Source organism: Oryx dammah, unplaced genomic scaffold (genome assembly GCF_014754425.2).
Source record: "Oryx dammah isolate SB20612 unplaced genomic scaffold, SCBI_Odam_1.1 HiC_scaffold_9, whole genome shotgun sequence".
NCBI lineage: Eukaryota > Metazoa > Chordata > Mammalia > Artiodactyla > Bovidae > Oryx > Oryx dammah.
In genome coordinates this window covers 8,525,484-8,550,024 of record NW_024070193.1, presented here as the reverse complement: position 1 = coordinate 8,550,024, position 24,541 = coordinate 8,525,484, and the positions used below count along the sequence as shown (strand labels likewise).

General features: G+C 38.7%; 1 protein-coding gene across 1 annotated transcript in view; it reads left to right on the top strand.

Moving 5' to 3' along the window:
• The window catches only part of SMARCC1 (SWI/SNF related, matrix associated, actin dependent regulator of chromatin subfamily c member 1), a 140,953-nt gene that overhangs the window by 82,904 nt on the left and 33,508 nt on the right, over positions 1-24,541 (top strand). Inside the window, exons 21-25 of the mRNA XM_040246890.1 lie at positions 217-475; positions 1,183-1,344; positions 19,209-19,264; positions 21,322-21,436; positions 22,092-22,246. Of these exons, the coding sequence (XP_040102824.1) occupies positions 217-475; positions 1,183-1,344; positions 19,209-19,264; positions 21,322-21,436; positions 22,092-22,246 (747 nt within the window). The remainder of the gene's footprint in view (positions 1-216; positions 476-1,182; positions 1,345-19,208; positions 19,265-21,321; positions 21,437-22,091; positions 22,247-24,541) is intronic.

Here is a 24,541-nt window from a genome sequence, read left to right as displayed (position 1 = left end):
CCATAATTCTTTGTAATATACATGCCTTTTATTTGTTTTTCTTGACTGAGAACATAATAAGGAAAGCAATCAGGTCTACCTGCTGTGAACAGTATAACTATTTTCATTACTGTTTTTAATTTAAAGCCCATGTAAAGAACAGTCGCAGGTTTCTGATGTCATTAAGTATTACTTCTTGTTACCTGATATTAAAGCTCCTGTTTTTTTCCATCACAGGCTCTGGAGATGTATAAAGATGATTGGAACAAAGTGTCAGAACACGTTGGAAGTCGCACTCAGGATGAATGCATCCTCCACTTCTTGAGGCTTCCCATTGAGGACCCATACCTTGAGAATTCTGATGCTTCCCTGGGGCCCCTGGCCTACCAGCCTGTCCCCTTCAGTCAGTCAGGAAACCCAGTCATGAGCACTGTTGCTTTTTTGGCCTCTGTGGTGGATCCTCGTGTGGCATCTGCTGCAGCCAAAGCAGCTTTGGGTATGGACTTTCTTAAGCTGTCTTTCGAGCGTAACCATTTCAGAACATGGTTTCATGCTTTCTTTCATGATAGTTTTATCTCAGATTTAGGTGTTATCAGCTGTTACACTCATTGCAGTTTTATGTATTACCCCTTAAGGATAGTAGATTATGTTTTTTAAATAAAGCAGTTAACATACAACATTTTTCAAACTATGAGCATTTTTTAAGAATTTAGAGGGACAAAACAGTGGTTTTTAATGGTATTTTGTGATTCATATGGATTTTTATACAATTGGTAAAAAGAGCTATTTAACATTCTTGCGTTGCATGAATTCTAACTAGAACTTTCTCACACTATAGAATTCTTTCTTGACTTTTTGGTTGTTTCATCCTTACTGTTTTCTTGATTAAAATCCAAACAGCAGAGTTAGATGAAATTTGGACAGCAATTTTGATTGTTACTGATAGATATTTAAAGATCTAATTTCTTGTTTATATAGTAAGACTGTGACGCGTAAGGTAAGACATAGGACTCATGGAGTTGCTTCACTGTACACGTTTATTGACTTTGGCCTTCTTGACTTCCTGGGATAGATCAGATTGAGTCTCGAGAAAGGTCACTAGGTTACACACGACACACTAGTGTTGTGTCAGATTCCGTAGTTTACACTGAAGCAAATATTCATGCAACACTAGATCACTGTTCCATTTTTATTCTTACACAGAGGAGTTTTCTCGGGTCCGGGAGGAGGTGCCCCTGGAATTGGTGGAGGCTCATGTCAAGAAAGTTCAAGAAGCAGCCCGAGCCTCCGGGAAGGTGGATCCCACCTACGGCCTGGAGAGCAGCTGCATTGCAGGCACGGGGCCAGATGAGCCAGAGAAGCTGGGTGAGTCCCTGCTGCCCCCGAGGACGGTTAATAGTGGCTGTGTTTTCCTGTCAGCTTGCTAGAATAGTTGGGTTCGCTTGCACTTAAAAGTGACTACAATGATCAATACAGACTTAAAGAATTTACGTATGACTTTTAAAATCTCTTCCTTTTGTGATACAATTTTTAAAAATTGTCTCCTGTTAATAAATCACAGTTGCGAGGTACCTGATGCCTGTTTTTAAATCTAGGTTTTGAGTGTATAGACATAAGAATTCCAAACGGACTTTTGTGGTTGTTTTAATTTATATGTTGCTGAGTAGATTGTTGTTTTGGGTTATTTTTAAATTGAAATAAACTTCATGTGAAATTCTTCATTTTATTCACTTAAAATGCATATTATCCAGTGGCTTCTAGTAAATTCTCTGTGTTGTGCATTCATCACCACTGTCTAATTCCAGGACATTTTCCTCACCCCAGAAGAAATCCCATATCAATTAAGCAGTGACTTCCCATTCTTTCTCTCCTCAGCTCTGGTACCATTAATCTGCTTTCTGTCTCTATGGATTTACCTATTCTGGACATTTCTTATAAATAGAAGCATGCTGTTGTGGCCTTTTGTATCTGACTTCTCTCATGTAGCGTGGTGCTTTCGAAGTTCATTCATGTTGTCATGTTGTACTGTCATTCAGTACTTTGGGTCTTTCTGTGCTCGATAATACTCTTGGGCAGATATACCACATTTTACTAATCCATTAATCAGTTCATGGCTGTTCGGTTTGTTTGTGCTTTTTATTCATTTGAATAATGCTGTTATGAACATTCATGTACATAACATTGTCTGCTTCTTGGGTGCCTAGGAGTGGAATTGCTGATCTTGGGAGATTGTATAATTAACTTTTTGGGACGCTACTCAGTTGTTTGCACAGTGGTTTTACCTTTTCTGATTTCTTCACATTCTCACATAAATACTTGTAGTTTTCTGAGGACCCTCCATACTGTTTTCTGAAGTGGCTATACTTAAATGTTTTTTGACTACTGATTCAAAATCTGTTTACTTGCTATAGGAAATTATTCTCTTTCTTTTTGGGATAGTTTTGGTAGTGTGTGTTTTTGTAGGAATTTTTAAGATTATCTAGTTTGCTCGCCATGCATGCAAAGAAAAAAAAATCATAAAACCAGAACTAGAAACAATTTGGATGTCTGTCAACTGAATGGATAAGCAAAATGTGGTATTCAGTGGAATATTATTGGACCATAAAATGGAATGAAGTATTAAACATATTCTGCATCATGGAGGTAGCTTGTAAACATTATGGTAGGTAAAAGAAGCCAGTGAAAAGAGACAGTATATTGTGTAATTGCAATTATATGAAATGTTCCAAATAGGTAAATATGTGGAGACAATCGGGGCTTCCCTGGTGGCTCAGTGGTTAAGAAGGAAACACGGGTTTGATCCCTGGGACTAGAAGATTCCCTGGAGAAGGAAATTGCAACCCACTTCTCAAATGAGAAGTGTTCCTATTCTCACACTAAAGTAAAAATCCTGTTTTATATATAGTTATCAGTCGTGTATTTCCAATGTTTTTTACATTGTTCATTAATTTTTTCATTCATTATGAAACAATTTCTGATGAATAACTCAAGCTAAATATTTATTTCTGTCATCTTTCCTAATAGTTCTGTCATTGTCTTAGTTATATGAAATTTATATAATCTGTGCTTCAGCTGCAGTAGCTTTCTTTTGTTTTTTTTTTTTATTTATTCTTACAGAAAAAGATAATATGAAGTTAAAATTTAAATTGTCAGCCAGTACTGCACAGATGATACCGTTTGAACTCCTGGTGCTCTGTTGTAGGTGGTTTGAGTAGATGCTGGTAAGGTCTCTTCTAGCCTCAAACCTCACAGTTTCTGTGAGTTACCATAGGACCTAGCCCTGTTGTTTTCTCTGCTTTCTATAAAGTATCAATCTAGCAGCTTTATTTTGCAAATATGAAAACAGATTTTCAGATTCATGAAACCTCTCACTCCAGCCCTAAGAACACATTATTGCCCTAACTGTTCTTCATACTGGTTACTAATCCAGAGTATTAAGGCTTTGAATTAAAAAGTAATTTACAGTATCCACAGTATTTCTGAGTTTGAAAACACACAATTTTCTTTTCTCTTAGATGGAGACAGAAATTAGCAAGCCAGACCATGTCTCTGTTGCTTTTTGTTGATTCCTCACCATGTGGCAGTGCCCGGTTCAGGCCAGGAAAACCTGGGTCTTTTGAGTGCCTGGGAAAGGTCTTACTTTCCTCAACGTTTTTTTGTGTGTTTTTGGTTCATCCGTAGGGTCTTTTGGTTCCCTGTGGTCATGGAATTGAAAAGGGTTGGCAAAGCCTTCTTATTTGATTCAAAAAGTGTTTCTGTACTTTGTGGTATCTGAGACATGCTTTTACATATAAATTTGTTTAAAATTTTTGGTAGATAATATCATAAAGCATTAGTGGTTAAGAAACAGGTTGCAAAGTTGGCCATTTCTGGTTTAGTGGGATTTAAAAGAGGACTTCTTCCCCACACCTCCCCCCAAAATCAAGCAACCTTAATCTTGTGAGGCTAGATTTTTCTGATTCATTAGTGAATGTATGGTTTCTACAGTGTACAAAGCTTGAATCAGACTGCTGCAGGAAGACTCCACAGGGTGATTCTTTGAATGACATGAACAGTAAGCTTCACTTGTAGTACCTGGAGGTAGCCTTGCCAGCTAACCTTTTCGAAGTGCAGTGTGTACTCACTAGTTGCAGCAGCAGAATTTGGGTCCTATACCATTTAAAAAGACCGTGATGCTGGGAAAGATTGAGGGCAGGAGGAGAAGGGGATGACAGAGGGTGAGATGGTTGGATAGTATAACAGATTCAATGGACATGAGTTTGAGCAAACTCAGGGATATATATAGTGAAGGACAGGGAAGCCTGGTGTGCTGCAGTTCATGCGGTCGCAGAGTGAGACACGACTGAGTGACTGAACAGCAATAGCCACCATTTAATAAGGTTAGGGAAAGAGCCAGGATAATGTGAATGTTTCTAAATGAGTCATGAACAGAGTTCTATAACTAATGCTGGCCTATCACAGCTAAAGTGATTTATCTTGGGCTGTGGCTAACAGAATAAATTACGAAACAGCAAGTGGTGCTCCCTGTAGAGTTGACTCAGCAAAGTTGTAGTGGGAAATCAATAGTATGCGTCCTATCTTTCTGAACCACATATCAAGTTCAGAGTTCAAAGAAAGGAAGAATCAAATGTACATTTAAACTTACACTTTATATAACAAAATAGTGCTTTATACATAGCACACAGATTTGAAAATAGAATGACATAGGTTTTCCTTATCAAGATAATATCATGCTTGGGTGGTAGATTAGTCATACTTTTTATTGTGATACTTAATTTGCAGTTGCACTAATGTGTATTGATGATGATGAAACAATATGGGGAAAAATGTTTCCTTATGAAATACGAGACTTTGGATTTCTCTCATTAGCTTATCTAACTTTTTTTTTTTAATTTGTTTTTAGTTTTGACTGCCCTGGGTCTTTGTTGCTTTGCACAGGCTTTCTCTAGTTGCAGCAAGCAGGGGCTGCTCTCTACTTGTGGTGCGCACGCTTCTCCCTGCAGTGGCTTCTCCTGTTGTGGAAAGGCTCTGGGTGCACCAGCGTCAGTAGTTACAACATGGGGGCTCCGTAGTCTCAGCTCGCAGGCTCTAGAGCACCAGCTCAGATCGTTGTGGCTCATGGACTTAGTTGCACCACAGCATGTGGAATCCCTGAATCAGGGATTGAACCCATGTCCCCTGAATTGGGGGGTGAATTCTTATCCACTGTGCCAACAGCGCAGTCCCTTACCTAACTTTTTAGTGTGAATTGCAAGGGAATATTTGGTGAAATAAAAGTTAAGATAAATGAACACTAGGTCTGGAACACCGTATTTTTCATTTATTATGTGAATTTCATTTGTTACAGTTTCTCATGAGAATTATTTAGTAAAGAAGTGTCAGCTTAGGATTTTGTTCAGTTTATCCTCTTTAACACTCTAGTCGTTGATTAGTATCTACTGATTTTTTTTTTTTTTGTATGGGTTTGTATAGGTTTTTGTTTGACCAGAGACCGTTTTAGGAATAGAAAAAATTATATTGATATTTGATACCTTTTTTATTTAATCTAAAAATATCATGAGATTTTATTTGCTTGTGGGAAAGAAGGGAGAAGTTAAGACAAAAGAAATGGAAAGAAATATTAAACATTGCTTGGAAGTCACTATAAACCAACATTTCTTTCTGAGCACCCATATTTTTTACATATTATATAGGGTTGTTTTTTTAAAAAATATTTTTGTTTTTATTTATTTCACTGCAGTGGGCAGGTCTTAGTTGTGGCTTGTGTGATCTAGTTCCCCTTCCAGGAATCAACCCAGGCCCCCATGCAGTGGGAGTGCAGAGTCCTATCCACTGGACCACCAGGGAAGTTCCTATATAGGACTTTGGTCATTTGAGATTCTTTTCAGAACAACCCTTTGGAGAAGGTGGCATTGTTTTCATATAGGAGCGAAGGAACTGAAGTGTTGGCAGGTGACATTGGCATGCTTGTAAGAGTGGACTAGAATTTGAACCTAAATATCCCTGACCCTTCCTTCTTTACTCAACCTCTTTACTCTGTAAACTGTATAGGTATGTTTGTGTATTTTTCATTCATTAAACAGGGATCATTAAAGGCCTAATGGCTCCATTGTATGTTTTGCCTTATATAGTATGGCAAATACAATAGAAAAAGACCCAGGCCCTCCTGAACACCTAGGCTCTACAGAAGGAGTCAAGCAAGTGTACTGGGAAAAATTCAGTTCACTTCACTCACTCAGTCACGTCTGCCTCTTTGTGACTCCTTGGACTGCAGCACGCCAGGCCTCCCTGTCCATCACCAACTTCCGGAGTTTACTCAAACCCATGTCCATTGAGTCAGTGATGCCATCCAATCATCTCATCCTGTGTCATCCCCTTCTCCTACTGCCTTCGATCTTTCCCAGCATCAGGGTCTTTTCCAATGAGTCAGCTCTTTGCATCAGGTGGCCAAAGTATTGGAGTTTCAGCTTCAACATCAGTCCTTCCAATGAACACTCAGGACTGATCTCCTTTAGGATGGATTGGCTGGATCTCCTTGCAGTCCAGGGGACTCTCAAGAGTCTTCTCCAACACCACAGTTCAAAAACATCAATTCTTAGGCGCTCAGCCTTCTTTATAGTCCAACTCTGACATCCATACATGACTACAGGAAAGAGTGGCTGTGGGTGATTCATCTATACTGGAGTAAGTATTAAGAAACACACAGAAAAATTCAGTCAGTGTGATTCAGTATATGAGCATAAAACATAAGCATTCTTGGATGGGAGATTAGTTTTAAGCTAGACTGTAGGCCCCACCCACCCACCTTTTTCACTCAGAGATAAATGAGACTGTAAATATGTTGTGTTATCATGGCGTCTCATTGTGTTCTAGGTGTCAGAGTATTGGTAAACAAAATCGTCCAAAATTCCTGCCCTTGTGGACTTTTATTTTAGACGTGGAAGATGGAATTAGAATATATAAATTAAATGTAAATACATAGAGTATGTTGGCTGGTACCTGGCATCATGAAAATCAGAGCAGGGACTCATCAGTAAGAGTGAAGTGTGGGGAATTGCAATTTCAAATAGTTAGGGGAATGAATGTCTCACCATGAAAGTGACATTCGGGCAAGGATATAAGTGGAAGGTAAGGAAGGGAGCTGTGTTAGACATCCAAGATCAGAGGGTTCAAGGCATGGGGTGCAGCCAGCATATAGGCCTCTGGACAGGAGCTGCCTGCTATATGGAGGAGTAGCAAGAAGAGTCACAGACAGGTAGCTAGCTGTATTGCAGGGTAGAGGAGGTCAGGGGAGACTATGAGGGGCCTTGTGGGCCTTTGTAACAGTTTAATGTTTACTTGGAGGTGGAGCCAAAGCAGGGATTTGAGCAGAAGAGTGTCAGGGTGTAACCTGTGTTTTAATGTTTTATTCTGTTAGGTTGAAAATAGACCCCATCTAGGAATTGTTAAATTGATGTTTTTTTTGTAATAACTATGTACTGTGTTTGAATATTAATATTTTTTTTATTTTATCATCACGCCTTTTATTAAAGAACTTCTTTTTTTTTTTTTTTTTTTTATTTGACCTGGAAAGAAAACAGAATTGCCTTTCTGATCATCTCTTTATTTGTAGCCAAGCATACTGAAAAGTGATAGGATAGCATAGGATAGTGATAGGATAGTGGAGTCTCCTATGCCTCCCAGTTAGGTTCAACTTTGCCATTTTAATCTGTTTAGGCATCTAAATAAACTATTTTTATTTTATTATCTTTATGAATTATTTCAAAGTAAGTTGTATACATCATGATTCTTTTCATCCCCACTAAGTAACTCAGCATGTGTCTCCTAAGAATAAGGACATTTTCCTAAATAAATATCGTAACACAGTGACTCTTAGTCACTTAAGGTCATCAGCCCTTCCCCTTAGGGTGTTGGAATGTGTATATTCAGGGGTCAGGCAGGAGTCTGTTAAATACATATTATTGTACCCTCCATTTGTATTGCCTAATCTGAAGGCAAATAGATGTGGAAACAGCAGATGTCTTTATTTTTCTGGGCTCCAAAATCACTGCAGATGGTGACTGCGGCCATGAAATTAAAAGACAGTTACTCCTTGGAAGGAAAGTTATGACCAACCTAGACAGCATATTGAAAAGCAGAGACATTACTTTGCCAACAAAGGTCCATCTAGTTAAGGCTGTGGTTTTTCCAGTGGTCATTTATGGATGTGAAAGTTGGACTATAAAGAAAGCTGAGCACCAAAGAATTGATGCTTTTGAACTGTGGTGTTGGAGAAGACTCTTGAGGGTCCCTTGGACTGCAAGGAGATCCAACCAGTCCATCCTAAAGGAGTTCAGTCCTGAGTTGATTGGAAGGACTGATGTTGAAGCTGAAACTCCAATACTTTGGCCATCTGATATGAAGAGCTGATTCATTTGAAAAGACCCTCATGCTGGGAAAGATTGAGGGCAAGAGGAGAAGGGGACGACAGAGGGTGAGATGATTGGATGGCATCACCAGCTCAATGGACATGGGTTTGGGTGAACTCTGGGAGTTGGTGACGGACAGGGAGGCCTAGCATGCTGCGGTTCATGGGGTCGCAAAAAGTCGGACATGACTGAGCCACTGAACTGAATCTGAAGTATGGGTTTTACTTTATTTTATTGTTTTGCATGCTGAGTAGATTCACTGTCTGTATCTTAATTCTGGTTTAGAGAAATTTGAAAGATTAAGTACATTGATTGACTATGCTTTTAGGGAACTTGAATCACAGATATTATATATAGAGTGTTCAGAGAAGATTCTTTTACATCAATGAGTGAATTGTCCCCTGAGCTCCTGAATGCCTTGTGAAATACTAGACTCAAGGAGTGTATCTTGAGCCATTTGTCACAGCTCTGTGTAGAAGAACCCAACTCATTATTCCTAGTTTTTGAGAAGGTTAAGAACTAGTCTAGTCCATCAGGAGATGAAGAGCACCCTGATAATAATAATGTTGAAAAGATCACTTTCTAGGAACAGAAAGCCCAGAAGTGACTGTTAAGATTCTTGCCGCAGATACTGTTTATAGCATGTAAGTAGCCTCATTCTTCTCACCCTGAGGATTCCCATAACATCTTTAAAATCAGGCCCTTCTAAAACACCAGTGTGTGAGACCATGCTAGGCTCGTGAACCTAAGGAAACAGGGATCGGTATTTGGTCTTCAGGCTGCGTCATGTGGAGTGGACTTCTCTGTTCTCTTTGTCACTGTTATATTTTAAGGGCTCTTTCAGATCTGTATCAAGAGGCATTGAAATAGAGATTCAGACTTCTGAGCAGCTCAGAATAGGGTATTTAACCTCTAAGGACTATCCAGGATTTAAGTGACTTATCTAATGACTCATTCAGTAGATGATAGGACAAGAATTTTTAGGAAGAAATTGGCTTCATGTATATTGTTGTCTGCCTTTAGGTGATTTGTAAAAATCAAATCCCGTATTATGCTTAGTTGATATAGCTCTCTTGCTATGAGGCAGTTATGTAAGACAGGTAATACTAATAATTGGGGTTATATTTTATGATGAGTTATGTAAACATAGAAAAATAATTCATTATCAGAGGATTTGAGATAAAATGAAGTAGTATTGTTCAAGGAGGACTACAAAGGAAGTGATATAAGAAGGAACACAATGGGTTGTGTAATTTTAGACTAAGGAAGACTTCACAAAGAAAGTAGAATTTGAGCTGAGTATTGAAAAAGAGGTTTAGAATGTCACTGAGCCAGCTTGGAGCAAGTATAATTTTCTGTGCTGTAGAACAACATGAAAAAAGGCCCAGAGGTAGAAATGGAAAGTTGTTTAAAAGGTGAGAAGTAAACCAGGTTGGCCATAATACAAAATTCAAATAAGGATGTAGAAAGAGAACAGCGTACAGAAGCTGGAGTGAGGTTATAGAGAATGATACAGGCTCATGAGCTTGCTTGGACGGTATTGCCAGCTTTATGGAATGTTTGGACTTTAATACAGGGAATGACCTGATTATTCTCCCAGAAATGTTCCTATTGTGAGTTCTTACCATGGGTCTCATTTTTCCCTTCCCTGGGAAGACAAAACTTATTGGAATCATATTTCTAAACTTTTTGGTCTCAGGACTTTTTTGACTATTTAAAAATATCAAGGAACTCCAAATGCTTCCATTTATCTGGATTATATTGTTGATATTTTTTACTATATTAAAAATTGAAACTGGGAAAGTTTCTAAAACCAAATGATACATAGGTGCACATTTCTGTAACTACCTTCATCATGTAGCATCTGGAAAGTCATATTCCACACTTAGATGAGAGTGAAAAGGGAAGTAACATCTTTGTGTTGCTATGTAAATAGTTTTGACCTTGGGAACTCCTAGGGTACCTGGACCACATGTTGTGACTCAGTCACTGAGTTAAATAATCATCTTGTACATAAAGAATATTCATGGTGGGAGAGGGGACATTATTATAAAAAGAAAAACAGTTATAAGTAGAGGCCCATGTGGAGGAAGCACAGTTACTTATACTTCATTCAGTTAGGGAAGGCTTCACAAAGGAAATGACCTTGTAACCAATAATGAAAAAGGAAGGAATGAACATAGGTGGCGTATTTTGAAAATAATACAAGAAATCTGTGGGGAGCAGAGTTCCTGGTCAAGTGCATCTCTGGAGGTGTGCGACTGGTTTTGAAAGGCTTTTACCTCGTAGACTTTACCTTGTAGAGAAGGCCAGGGTCTCTGTAGAAGTAACATTGTTCTGTCTGTTGTAGAAAGTGACTGTTGACAGTTTACAGATGATGTGTAAGAATGTTCTCAACAAATAAACGTCATTCTTTTCCAAGGAGAATCATGACTTATTTATAACATACTTTATTAAAGGCAGGTATTTTGCAAGCATTTAATTCTTCCCTCAAAGCTAACTTTTCCAGTTCCCTCAAGACTTTAGGAAATGGTTTCTTTATCTCTCATTTTGGTTTTGCTAAGCATATTGTTTATGGGATTCCCTGGTGGCTCAGCAATCAGCCTGCAATTCAGGAAACCTGGGTTCGATCCCTGGGTCAGGAAGATCCCCTGGAGGAGGGCATGGCAACCCACTCCAGTATTCTTGCCTGGAGAATACCGTGGACAGAGGAGCTTGGCGGCCTATAGTCCATGGAGTTGCAAAGAGTCAGACACGACTGAAGCGACTGAGCATGCATGCATTGGTGGCTCAGATGGTAAAAAATTTGCCTGCGGTGCAGGAGACCCGAGTTCGATTCCTGGGTCTGGAAGATCCCCTGGAAGAGAAAATGGCTGCCCACTCCAGTATTCTTGCCTGGAAAATCCCATGGACAGAGGAGCCTGGTGGGCTACAGTCCATGGGGTTGCAGAAAGTCGGACACAACTAAGGGACTAACACTTTCACTTTCAAGCATATTATTACTAGACCAAAAAGTACACCTTGTGGAAGCTGGGAAAAAGGGGTGGTGACTGGGGATGAAATTGTCCTGGACTAGTGGATGAGACTGTTTCTCTGAAGATGTTCTTACGGATGCTCGCTAATTTGCTTCTCACCCTTGGTTGAGGTTCATTCAGAAGTTAAGGAGATATGTGTATGTTAATCACTTAGTCTTGTCCGACTCTTTGTGATCCCATGGACTGTCGCCTTTCAGGCTTCTCTGTCCATGGAATTTTCCAGGTAAGAATACTGAAATGGGTTGCCATTTCCTCCTCCAGGGGATCTACCAACTGATTGATCCTGGGTCTCCTGCATTGTAGGCAGATTCTTTACTGTCTGAGCCACCAGGGAAGCTCGGTGGAGGTACAGTAGTTATCTATTGGTGCAAAACAAATTACCACAAAATTAGTGGCTTAAAACACAGTACATTTATTATCTCCTAGTTGCTGTGAGTCAGAAGTCTATGCATAGCCAAACTTGTCCTCTGCTGAGGATCTCAGAAAGCAACAGTCAAGTTGATGGTGGAGCTACATTCTCATCTGGAGGCTTGACTGTTGAAGAATCCATCCCCAGGCTCACTCTTGTTCTCAGAATTAATTTACTTACGGTTGTAGAACTGAAAGCCTTTCTTGCTGGCTGTCAGCTGGAAGCTTCCCTCCTAGGGCCACTGAAGACTCTTTGCCATTGAGGCTTCCCCTGCATGGCAGTGTACTTCATCAGTCCAACAAGGAGTCTCCAGAGCGAGTCTGGTAACAACACGGGGTCTTGTATCATTTAACATTCTGTCACTCTGGCTATGTTCTTTTGTGGCTAGAAGTAAATGACAGATGCTGCTCACACTTGGAAACGATTTATACAAGGGGATGAAAATCTCAAGGCAGGGATCCGATGAAGCCATTCTCATATCTCACCACCAGTGCCCCTCAATTCCCAACATTCAAGTTGAGACCTTGAGAGTCTGGCAGTGTCTCCAAGACTATCTTTGTTCATAAGCAGGGCTGTCATATTAGGATGAATTTTCTATCACAGAGGTTTGTAAGCTCTTCCTGTAAAGGACTAAATGGTCCTTTACAGGACCTTTACTTTTACTGCCTTTGATGACAGTCTCTGTTGCAACTACTCAGTTCTGCATTTGTGGTGCAGAAGCAGCCATCAGTTCAGTTCAGTCGCTCAGTCATGTCCCAACTCTTTGCGACCCCATGAATCGCAGCATGCCAGGCTTCCCTGTCCATCACCAACTCCCGGAGTTCACTCAGACTCACGTCCATCGAGTCAGTGATGCCATCCAGCCATCTCATCCTCTGTCGTCCCCTTCTCCTCCTGCCCCCAATCCCTCCCAGCATCAGAGTCTTTTCCAGTGAGTCAACTCTTTGCATGAGGTGGCCAAAGTATTGGAGTTTCAGCTTCTGCATCAGTCCTTCCAAAGAAATCCCAGGACTGATCTCCTTTAGGATGGACTGGTTGGATCTCCTTGCAGTCCAAGGGACTCTCAAGAGTCTTCTCCAACACCACAGTTGAAAAGCATCAATTCTTTGGTGCTCAGCTTTCTTCACAGTCCAACTCTCACATCCATACATGACCACAGGAAAAACCATAGCCTTGACTAGACAGACCTTAGTCGGCAAAGTAATGTCTCTGCTTTTGAATATGCTATCTAGGTTGGTCATAACTTTTCTTCCAAGGAGTAAGCCTCTTTTAATTTCATGGCTGCAGTCACCATCTACAGTGATTTTGGAGCTCAGAAAAATAAAGTCTGACACTGTTTCTACTGTTTCCCCATCTATTTCCCATGAAGTGATGGGACCAGATGCCATGATCTTCGTTTTCTGAATGTTGAGCTTTAAGCCAACTTTTTCACTCTCCACTTTTCACTTTCATCAAGGGGCTTTTTAGCTCCTCTTCACTTTCTGCCATAAGGGTGGTGTCATCTGCATATCTGAGGTTATTGATATTTCTCCCGGCAATCTTAACAAATGAGCACGGCTGTGTTCTGATAAAATTTTATTGACAAGAGCAGCCATCTTTGCTGACCGCTTGTCAGCTGGATTGATCAGATATCTCTTGAGTCGTTGGTAACATAAAACAGTGGGAACCAGGCAGGTCATTTTATAAACTGGTCCTTTACAGAAAAGATCACATGGTGAGGGGTACGTCACAGATGACACACCAGATTGCGAAAGATCTTTGGCAGCCAGGGAAGATTGAGAGTCCTTTGTTGTCACTGAAGCAGCACCAGAGGCCACTGAAAAGCTCACGTGCAGCCAACTGAGCTTTCTGATTTTACTAATTGCCATTGAACACTTACTATGAGCCAGACAGTTATTAGCGTTTTACATGAACTAATTAAAGCCTTAGGTCTACCCCTGTGAAGGAAATAATAATAATACTCTTTCTTCTTTTGTGTATTTGCAAACTTAAGCCACTGTCGGCTAAGTAGCTTGCGTGGTGTTACTTGAGCTGGTAAATTGTCGGGACGGGATTCGAGCCTAATTAGTGTGTATCCAGAGCTTATCCTATTTTTCTAGAGCAGCGTCTTGGAAATCTTTGGTCTTGGGCCACATCCAGGTTGCCACCTATGTTTATTTAGCCCACAATATATGAGAATGGTTTTTACGTTTTTAAATGTTTGGATGAAACCGAAAGAATATTTTGTGATACATAGAAATTATATGATGTTTAAATTTCAGTGTTCATGAAGTTGTATTAGAACACAGCCACACCCATTCATTTCCAAGCTGCTTTTGTAGCCAATTTCTGCTGCTATAGCAGAGTTGAGTAGATGCCACTAAGATGCTAGGGCCTGCAAACCTGAAAATAGTTACTGTCTGACCCTTTACAGAAAAAGTTCACCAACCCCTGATCTACTGCTAAGAACTAATTGTAAACTGTGATGTCGATATTTTCCCTTGGCTGATGCAGCATTAAGTACCTGGTCAGAGGATTTTTTTTCTTTATCTTTCTGTCTTTGGTCTGTGGCTCACTAGTTTATGTCAAGTGCTTTCTTATAGGTTGGGAATTTTCTTTTATTCATTCTAGTATTTTTAATTAACTCTGCAGACATGGGTGAGGCCATATATTTTTAGGGAAAGGTTCTTTACTTCTAGTTGATCGGCAACAGGATGATATTAAGGGATATGTGAACGGCTGCAACCTCTTCAGATTTTACACCTCTGACCAGAACTCAGACCAAAGACAAAGCGCATGTGTGCACGTGCTCGCTCTCTCTTTCCAGGAAGATTTCTAATAGCCACTGTAACAAAATGTTTTATAGAATAGAAACCATTACTCTTCCACATAGCATCCTGAGAAGTATATAGCTCATAATTAAACTCTTAATAAACATCTCCTTAAAAGTCTGAACACTCATCTTCAGGTAGTCCCCCTTACAGAGAGTCTGTCTCTTAACTGTACCATCTTTTATGAATAGGTATTAATATTATATTAATAAATTGTTCATCTTGAAATTATAAGAGTTGATATCAAATTTGGCTTGCTTTACAGTAGAAAGAGTATGTTCTCTTTTTAGAATCCAGACCTATAGATTGTGATTATTTATGTCAAATGTAGATTACCTTCATTAAAAAAGAATACTGCATTTCTCCCACATAGTACTTATTCAGTATGTAATTAAGTTGATCCAGCAAAGGTGGCTTAATGCACATTCAATTAAAAGTAACTTTTGAGGTTTTAGGGTTTAAAAAACTCCATCTGCGTTTCCTTTTTTGTTCACATCATTTTATTATATTTTAATGTATCTTAATTCTTGTTACATATTTCATCTGAACTAGGAATTAGAACATTACCTGTAGTTGTTATTTCCCTTGTACCTGATGTTCTCACTTTCCTACTCCCAGGACTGAGAATCGTGAATTTTTGAATAGTGTTCAGCTGTACACATGCATACAAAGTTTTCCTTAGATACCGTATTGCTTTAAGTGTAGTTGCCACACCGTGTTAAGGCGGTTGCATCACTAATTCAGTTGTCATTTTTTCATAAAGTTGATTTCTTAATAAAGGAAAGGAGAAAAGAGAATTGAACATTTTTGAACAGTGAACCTTGAACATTCTTGCTTAACTTATTTTGTTGTGAACTGCTTCTGTGAGTAACACTGTTTTACGAAATTGCTAGTTTCTCCCTAAAGTTGACCAGTAACACTTGATCCATTACCTTCCTAGTATTCAATTCTGCTGATGTAGCAGGTGTAAATGATGTTCCGTTATGGTTTTAAATTATATTTCTCTGATGACTACAGTATCTTAAATTTATCAGTCATATGTCATTCTGTGGAATAACTGTTGTCTTATACTCGTTTTTCCATAGTGTTTGTCTTTTTCTTTATAAATCTGAGGAACTAATCTCATTACTGTGAGGCGTGTTAAGTTACTTGTTCTTTTTGGTATCTCAATGTAAAGAAGTCCTTTATTTTCATTTTAATAGTTTTTTCTTCTATTTTATGGGCACATTTTATGTTGTGATTAAGAGATCATTCAGGTTTTTTTTTTCATGTGTCTTTATCTAGAATTGATTTTTTTGTTAGCATATTGAAATGCAGTTGATTTTGTATGTTAATTCTATAGCTAACTGTCTTGCAATGCTGTCTTTATTTCTAGTAACTTTCCTGCAGATTCTTCTAGGTACATGGTTTTATTTTCTGCAGATCATAATTATCTTCTTTCCTTTCTACCCCTTTTAAATTTCTTTTTCTTTATTAACTGCCTAGGCTGTGACCTCTATGGCAATATCAGAGGAAGGTAGTATACTGGTATTCATGTCTTGCTCTTGATAATAAATGGAATACTATAGGCATCTCTTCTTGAAGAATAACATATATTATAGGATCATTGCTGACTGTTTTTGGGGGGCTCAGGAACTTTCCTTGTATTTTTAACCCTTGTCATAAAAGATACCGACTTTTATCAGATACTTTTATGCATATGAGCAAATAAGTTGATAGAAATATTAATGTTAAATCACTCTTCTGTTGTTGTCATATTATTTTTTCATAATATATTACCTTTTTAAATACACTACTGTTTTCTGGTATTTTGCTTTGGAGTTTCTCATTTGTGACTATGAATGAGATTTAGCCTGTAATACTCCTTATCTGTTATCTGTATTCAATTTGTGAATCAAGGTTATTACTGGCCTTATAGAATGAGTTAGGAGATATTGTCTTCTATATTCTCTGGAAAAATTTATGAAGATTATAATCATTTTTTCCCCTAAAAATTTGGTAGCATTCCCTAGTAAAAACATCTGGACCTGTGGTGTTTTTGTCTTAAGTTTGTAAACTTTTTCAGTTATTAACTTCTTCTTCCCAGATCTGTTTAGGAAAATCAGTTTTCTCATAATTTGTTAATTTGATCTAGTTTTTCTGTTTTATTTGGCATAAACTTTTTTAGAGTGGTTTGTCACTTTTTTTTTTTTTTTAGTATAGTCAATTTGCAGTATTAGTTTCAGGTGGACAGCATAGTGATTCAGTATTTTTATAGCTTATAATACTTTACAGTTATAAAATATTGGCTATGTTCTCTGTGCTATAGAATATATTCTATTTTTTTGCCACTTAATTTTTAAACTTGAATATTTGCTTTACAGAATTTTTTGGTTTTCTGTCATACATCAACAAGACTCAGTCATAGGTACAGCCATGTCCCCTCCTTCCCAACCTCTGTTCCATCTCTTTTCCCATTCCAGCCTTCTAGATTGTTGCAGAGCCCCTGTTTGAGTTTTGAATCATACAGAAAATTGCCATTGGCTGTCTATTTTACATACAGCGTTATAAATTTCTATATTACTGTGTCAGTCCATCTCACCCTCTCCCTTCTCTTCCACCGTGTCCATAGGTCTGTTCTCTGTGTCTGTTTCTCCATTGCTGCCCTGCAAATAAATTTGTCAGTACCATCCTTATAGATCCCATATATATGTGTCAGTATACAATAGTTGTATTCTTTTTCTGACTTCCTTCATTCTGTATAAAAGGGTCTAGGTTCATCCACCTCACCAGAATTAGGTGACTCAAATGTGTTCCTTTTTATGGCTGAGTAGTATTCCACTGTATATATGCACCAGAGCTTCCTAATCCATTCATCTGTTGTTGGACATCTGGATTACTTCCATGTTCTAGCTATTGTAAATAGTGCTGCTTGTTGCTTATTTATTTTATATATATAGTAGTTTGTGTTCTTAACCCCCTTCCCCATCTTGACACTCTTTCCTTCCCTCTCCTCACTGGTAACCACTAATTTATTCTGTGAGTCTGTTTCTGTTTTATTTTTTTATATTTTTCATATAAGTGATAACACAGAATATTTGTCTTTCTCTGCCTGGTTTATTTCACTAAATGTAATGCCCTCCAGGTCCATCCATGTTGTTGCACAGTGTGAAATTTTGTTCTTTTTATGGCTAAGAAATTCTTGTGTGTGTGTGTGTGTTCCACATCTTCTTAATCCTTTCATCCTTTCTTCTATCCATATCTTGGCCACTCTAAATAAGGTTGCCCCAAACATTGGAGTGCTAGTCTCTTTTCGAATTAGTGTTTTCATTTCCTTAAATATTTACTCAGGAGTGGAATTGCTAGTCATATAGTGGGTTTTTGTTGTTGTTTTTGAGGAACCTCCCTACTGCACTGATTTACATCCCCACTGACTGTGTACTAGGATTCTCTCTTCTCCACATCTTTGCCAGTGTGTGTTAGTTGTGATCTTTTTGATGAGAGCCATTTTGACACGTGTGAGATGATACCTCATTAGGATTTTGACTCTCATTTCTCTGAAGATTTGCAACTTTGAGCCTCTTTTCTTGTGTCTGTTGGCCATCTGTTTGTTTTCTTTGGAAAAGTGTTTATGCAAGTCTGATGCTCATTTTCTCATTGAATTATTTGTGTTTTTTTAAAATATTGAATTGTATGAGCTGTTTATATATTTTGAATATTAACCCTTCATCAGTCAATATTATTTGTAAATATTTTCACCTCTTCAATAGGTTGCTACTACTTCCTTTTTGACCTTTGCTTTTTTAGCAATAGTTATGGCCTTTCTTCCATTTTTAATATTAATTTCTGCCTTCCCTCTCTTTTCTTGATCTGTCACAGAAGAGATACCTTGATTCTATTTTATATTTTTAAACTGTTGTATTTTTGTTTTTTATATCTTTAATTTTTTTTGCCCTTGTTATTTTCTGCCTACCTCCTCTATTATGTTTTTCTTTCTTTCTTTTCTATAAAGAATGTACAGCTTATAGACTTTGACCATTATTTCTTTTCTAATCTAAGAATAAAAGGCATATTTTACCTTTTCTCATAAGTGGTATTTTTACTGAATCTCAAAATTACATTTCCAAACACAGAGAAGTGTGTATTTTAAGCTTCTGATTTCATTGCATTGTGCTAACAAAGACAACTTTAACTTAAAAAGTGTTTTTGAACTTTTAATTTTTATGTGTACAGAAAAATGGAGACCCACAGTAGGCAGTGCAGTTCATTTTCACGCATTAAACACACTCATGTAAGCAGCCCCAAGATCAAGAAAAGTGATTATTACCAGCACCCCAAGCCACCCTTGAACCCACTCTTTTCCTGTTGAACCACTGTCCTGATTTCTAACACCACAGATTACTTTCACCTGCTTTTGAATTTTAAATTAGTAGAATCATAAAGTATGTGTGGTTTTATGTCAACCTTCTGGTTGTGAAATCTGTCCATTATACTATGTGTAGTTGTATTTCAGATACTCTCAGAACTTTATAATAGTTTTTACTTTTTCCCCACATTGTACTATTTGTTCTTATTCCTTTGTTTGTAGAAGGAGCTGAAGAGGAAAAAATGGAAACAGATACTGATGCTCAGCAGCCTGAAAAGGTAAAATGTCAATCTGTTTGATTTCTCCCATGACAGAAAAGCCATAGAGAGCACAGTCTTTCACACAAAACAGTTTGGGTTTATTTTGATCTTTTGAGTCTCTCTCGGGACTATAAGTGATTCTGTCAGCCATTTCACTTTCCTGGTTTAAGGTGCAGTTCTCATAAGACATAATACAGGACATTTTTCATTTGTTTATTTAGTGAGGATTTATCCACTCTTCGGGTTCCCGGTGGGCTTCCCCAGTGGGTCAGCTGGTAAAGAATCCACCTGCAGTGCGAGAGACCTGGGTTCAATCCCTGGGTTGAGATGATCCCCTGGAGAAGAGAACGGCTAGCCACTCCAGTATTCTAGCCTGGAGAATTCCATGGACTGTATAGTCCATGAGATCACAAAGAGTTGGACACAACGGAGTGACTTTCACTTTAGTGAGGATTTATCTATCCACTCTTCCAGCTTCTGCTTCTGTAATTCTTTCAGACAGAGTTGGGGAATGTGAATACAAGAGACTATTGAAAACTTAAAACTATTGAATTGTAGGGTTTGGGTTCTGTACTTATGCCGGAAGAGAATTAGAGAGTATTGAGGAATTTTCTGGGAGACTTAGCTGTCAGCAGAAAAAAATTTGGAAAACTTAACAAGAAGGTGACATTTGAAGTATGTTTTTAAGAGCACATAAAATTATAATGCTTGAAATGAAGAATGGGGAATCAGATATTCCAACTGGCAGTGGAGGGGGAGACACTGCAACCAGTGTGCAGAAGGAATCCAGGTGCCCAGGATGTTTGTGTCCTGACCCCTGTCTCATAAAGGCTGTAAATGTGAGGTAAGCCAAGCAGAACAGAATTGTCAAGCCTCTTCAAGATCAGGATACAGAATAATCAGTCAGTCACTGTTTAAATGAAGCAAGGATTTAAGGTCTTAATTACATTTTGTGCTTTATCATTGTATATAGATAAGGAGAGGAAGGGAATCATAGTAAAATTAATGATTGTTCTTACAGTGTCTCAAATTCTGTGCTTTATACTTTACATTTATGAATTTATCAAGTTGCTGAAACAGCCTCAAGTCAATGATAGTCTCTTCATTTTATAGATGATGTTACATAATTTGTCCAAGGATTTCAGAATCGATAAATGATGCCAGCTCCTGACCATAGAGCAGTTGAAGCTTTCAGTCTCCAGAAAATGATCACTGATTGCTCTATTGTGGCTCTTCTAAGAGCCATTGCAAATGCCTGTGTTGAAGAGCTTTGTCAACTTTTAATTTTGGCAGCATTTCATTTTGCTTCTTGGTTGATACTGTACATTTTATGTATTTGTATTCATTTTATATATTGAAGTATAGTTGATTTACAATATTGTGTTAATTTCTGCTGTACAGCAAAATGATTATTATACATATATATATACACTTTTAATATTATTTTCCAGTATGGTTTATTATAGCATACTGAATATGGTTCTGTGCTGTACAGTAGGACCTTCTTGTACTGTGCATTTTAAATACTTTTAGTACTTTCCCTGGTGGTTCAGATGGTAAAAAGTCCGCCTGCAATGCAGGAGACCTGGGTTCGATCCCTAGGTTGGGAAGATCCCCTAGAGAAGGGAAAGGCTACCCACTCTAGTATTCTTGCCTGGGGAGTCCCCAAGAACAGAGGAGCCTGGCGAGCTGCATGCAGTCCACGGGGTCGCAGAGAGTCAGACATGACTAAGCAACTGAGCGTCCAGACGACTAACCGTGTGTTTGTTTAACCAGTAAATAAGTCACACTGACACTCTTCTGGACACTGTGTCCCCAGCATTACGGCAGAGGGGGTGGGACTGTACTTAAGAAACATGAAGTCTCATGAGCATTCAGGAGTTGTGAATAGTGAGAGGTATTTTTCAGAATTTATTGACTTTTTTCCAGCTATTCTCTGCAAGACTTCTCTGAACCTAGTCCACCTGTTGCCAAAAATAGTGGAACCTTTTGTTATTCTAAGATAACATCACTTGTAAAAGGACCTTTTATTTTCTTTTTCTCACTCTCTATTTTTTCTTTTGTACCCCTTTCAGGCAGAAAACAAGGGGGAAAATGAAACAGATGAAGGTGATAAAGCACAAGATGGAGAAAATGAAAAAAACAGTGAAAAGGAACAGGATAGTGAAGTTAGCGAGGATACCAAATCAGGTAATTTGAGGAAACTCTTTGGATTTTATTATGTAAAACACTAAAAGCTCTGGAGAAATGTGAGCAGTTAAATTGTATAGAAATGGTCCTTCGTTTGCTACATGTTTCTTAACAGTAAATATAAATTTGACTTTTATTTTGCACTGAGGCACCATCACCATGCTGGTGACTACGTTGTTTTCAGCGACACAGAGACAAGCAAGTTGTTTGGCTATGACTGAAGTCAGTACTTCAGTGCATTTTCTTTCCAGTTCGTTGCTGGCGTGTCCCATCCTGCCTGACTTGAAAGGCTTCCAGAGGTGCCTGTTCTCGGCTTCTGATTTCCTCCAGACCCTAGGATTTCCCGGAGCATCTTATTGACTGATGAACAGACATTTTGGTCTTAGGACTTAGCTCCCCTGAATTTTCCTTTATATCCAAGGGGAACTACGTAGAGAGCTCAGAGAAGACAGAGTGTCCTATTTAGAAAATCCATCTCAAGTCGAAGCCGACTAACATGCACGGAGTGGATCAACAGAAACCTTAAGAAGGGAAAGGCACTGGGGTCTCTTGGTAACATCAGTCGTAGTTCGTCATGTGGCAGAGGTGAGAAGTGAGATGGCTTATTCAGACTGGGCACACTGGTAATAAAGCTTCCTGATTTTTTTCCCCCTAGAAGAAAAGGAGGCTGAAGAGAACAAGGAACTCACTGATTCTTGTAAAGAAAGAGAAAGTGATGTTGGGAAGAAGAAAGTAGAACATGAAATTTCTGAAGGAAACGTAGCCACAGCCGCAGCAGCTGCTCTTGCCTCAGCTGCAACGAAAGCCAAGGTTTGCCCCTGACAGCTCTTTTCCTAGTGCTCTCTTAAGCCATGAATGGCTGTATTGTTTTGACGATACTGGGAATATTTAGTATAGAGAGCCTTGCACCTCATAGATGACTGTTTGTTTGAATGACATTTCTAGGTTAAGAATTCCATGGGCAGGAGGATGGTGGAAATAGCAGACCTGGGCCTAAATGGTGGCTGCTTTCGAGTCATTGACTGTGTCCTTCATTCAGTCTTCTGAAGACTGCAGTGACTGAAGGCAGAATTTAAAGTCTCTCAAATGTGCCTACAGAACTTGTCTTGGACTGTAGTTCCAATAATTTCTACCAGATTGAAATATTTGTAATTTTTAAGACAAAAATCTGTTTCCTTGTATAAATACTTCACCCTGCTTTTACAGACTTAAAGGAACAAGAAGGAACCTAAAATAGCTCTTTTTCTTCTTGAATTTGCCAGCTTTTCTGGGGGTGGTTTTCTCTATTTATAACATGGTATTGGCTTCCCAGCATATTTAAGAAGAAAAGAGAATGTTATTTTCCCTGCTTTGTGTTAAGTTAGCACTTTAAAGCATTCCAGGCATGAATATGTCAAGTTTAAAAAATCTATTCACCCCTTTTCTATTTTACCCTCAAAAGTAGTCTCCTTTCATTATAGGTCACCACATTTTAAGCAGTGGTTAGTAGGACATGGCTAATTATTTTATCTGGACTTGTTCTTGATCTATTGGTGAAGATGTTTTTCAAGGTGTTTAATTACCCCAGACTATTTAGCTGTTGTAAACTGTTTCTCCAAGTGTTTAATCTGTGTGGCATGACTTTATAACATGCCACACAGACCCATTGATGACCCAGTTCAAACCATAAGAGCACTGTTTGGAGTGCCTGCCCATTTGGTATAGGTGCAGACGGTGTTGGGGAGGGTTGCTCACGGGTCACAGAATTGTTCAGTCAGATACCCCAGCTGAATGTTACTTCATAATAGATTGAGGTCTTGCATATTCATACTAGCCAGTCTCTTCTAAAGATGTGTCCTGATCTTCATGGTTCTTAAGTATAATTTTAGGTATTCTCTCTTGTCTGCCACCCCCGATGTCTAGGAATTTGTGAGAGGTACTCTTGTGTAGTGAATACTGATGGGGACAGCACTTTGACTGTTGTTTCATATTTGTTTGGTTTTTTCTTCCTTCATTGGAAGCAGTTTTTGAGTCTGTCTTCTGCGAGGTTGGATTCCTGGCTATCTCATTGTTTCTAAGCTGTCCAAGTTATTTCTGTTCATGCTGTCATCAGTTGGGCATGTTTTCTCTAAAAAGGAGCCAAGCCAGGAGGGCTTCCCTCCTTTGTGCCTTCGAATTGAAAGACACAGCTGTCCACCCAGTCTTCACTCAGGTCACCCTTGCATTGAAGTATAACTTAGACACAAATAAGTAGATACATGTGTCTACAACTAGTACATTTTTTCACAGGCTGAACCCACCTATAGGCTCATAAACAGCACCCATGTCAAGCTGTATATATAACCTTACCTGCTTAGCATTAGCCTCTTCATATCCCTTCCAGTGACTGCTTCCCTTCAGAAGTAGATGCTGTGTGCCTCCAAGTTACTTCTTATGGAAGAAATCATATGCAGAAAAACCTTTAAAAATACTGATATAAGCATGGTACTTTCTTAAATAACCTCTCTGTCTCTTCAGGCTCGAACGCCTTAGGGAGTTTGGGGATCTTCCCTGATCAGGACCCTTCTCAGTTCTCAAGGGTCATTTCTCGCCTGTCTGTCCTGAAGTCTCACTGTCTCTTCCCATTATTTCTCCTCTCTGTACTACTATGTGTGCTTCATTGTAAGTTGCCAAAGAAGGAATTAAAGTGTAGATGACCATAAAAAGCCTCAAAGGTCTTTTTGTGCTTTGGGCACAAACGTTTGTACCACTGACCACCTTGCCACTGTTGTTTGATTCCTTCATTACAGAGGAACTGCTCTTACGGGTCAATTACTGTGGTCCTTGGATAGTCCGTACAATATTTAGAAGAGTGTCCAAAGAACATTTTCTGTCCAGGTCACTGAATTTCCACTCCCTCATCAGTCATTCACTATTTCTAATAGACTTGGAACTTGGGTTTTCATTCTTGGAATACCTGTGTCTTTCACTAACTTGTGAAAGTGTTACAGACTTTCACACTACATGACGGGGTGCATGAATTGTTCCATGCTACTTAAGCTGGATCTGTTGCATTTCACGGCACACAGAATCATTTTTGTGCTACATGGTAATTAAGGAGTAAGAAATTTGCTTAAATTACTGTAA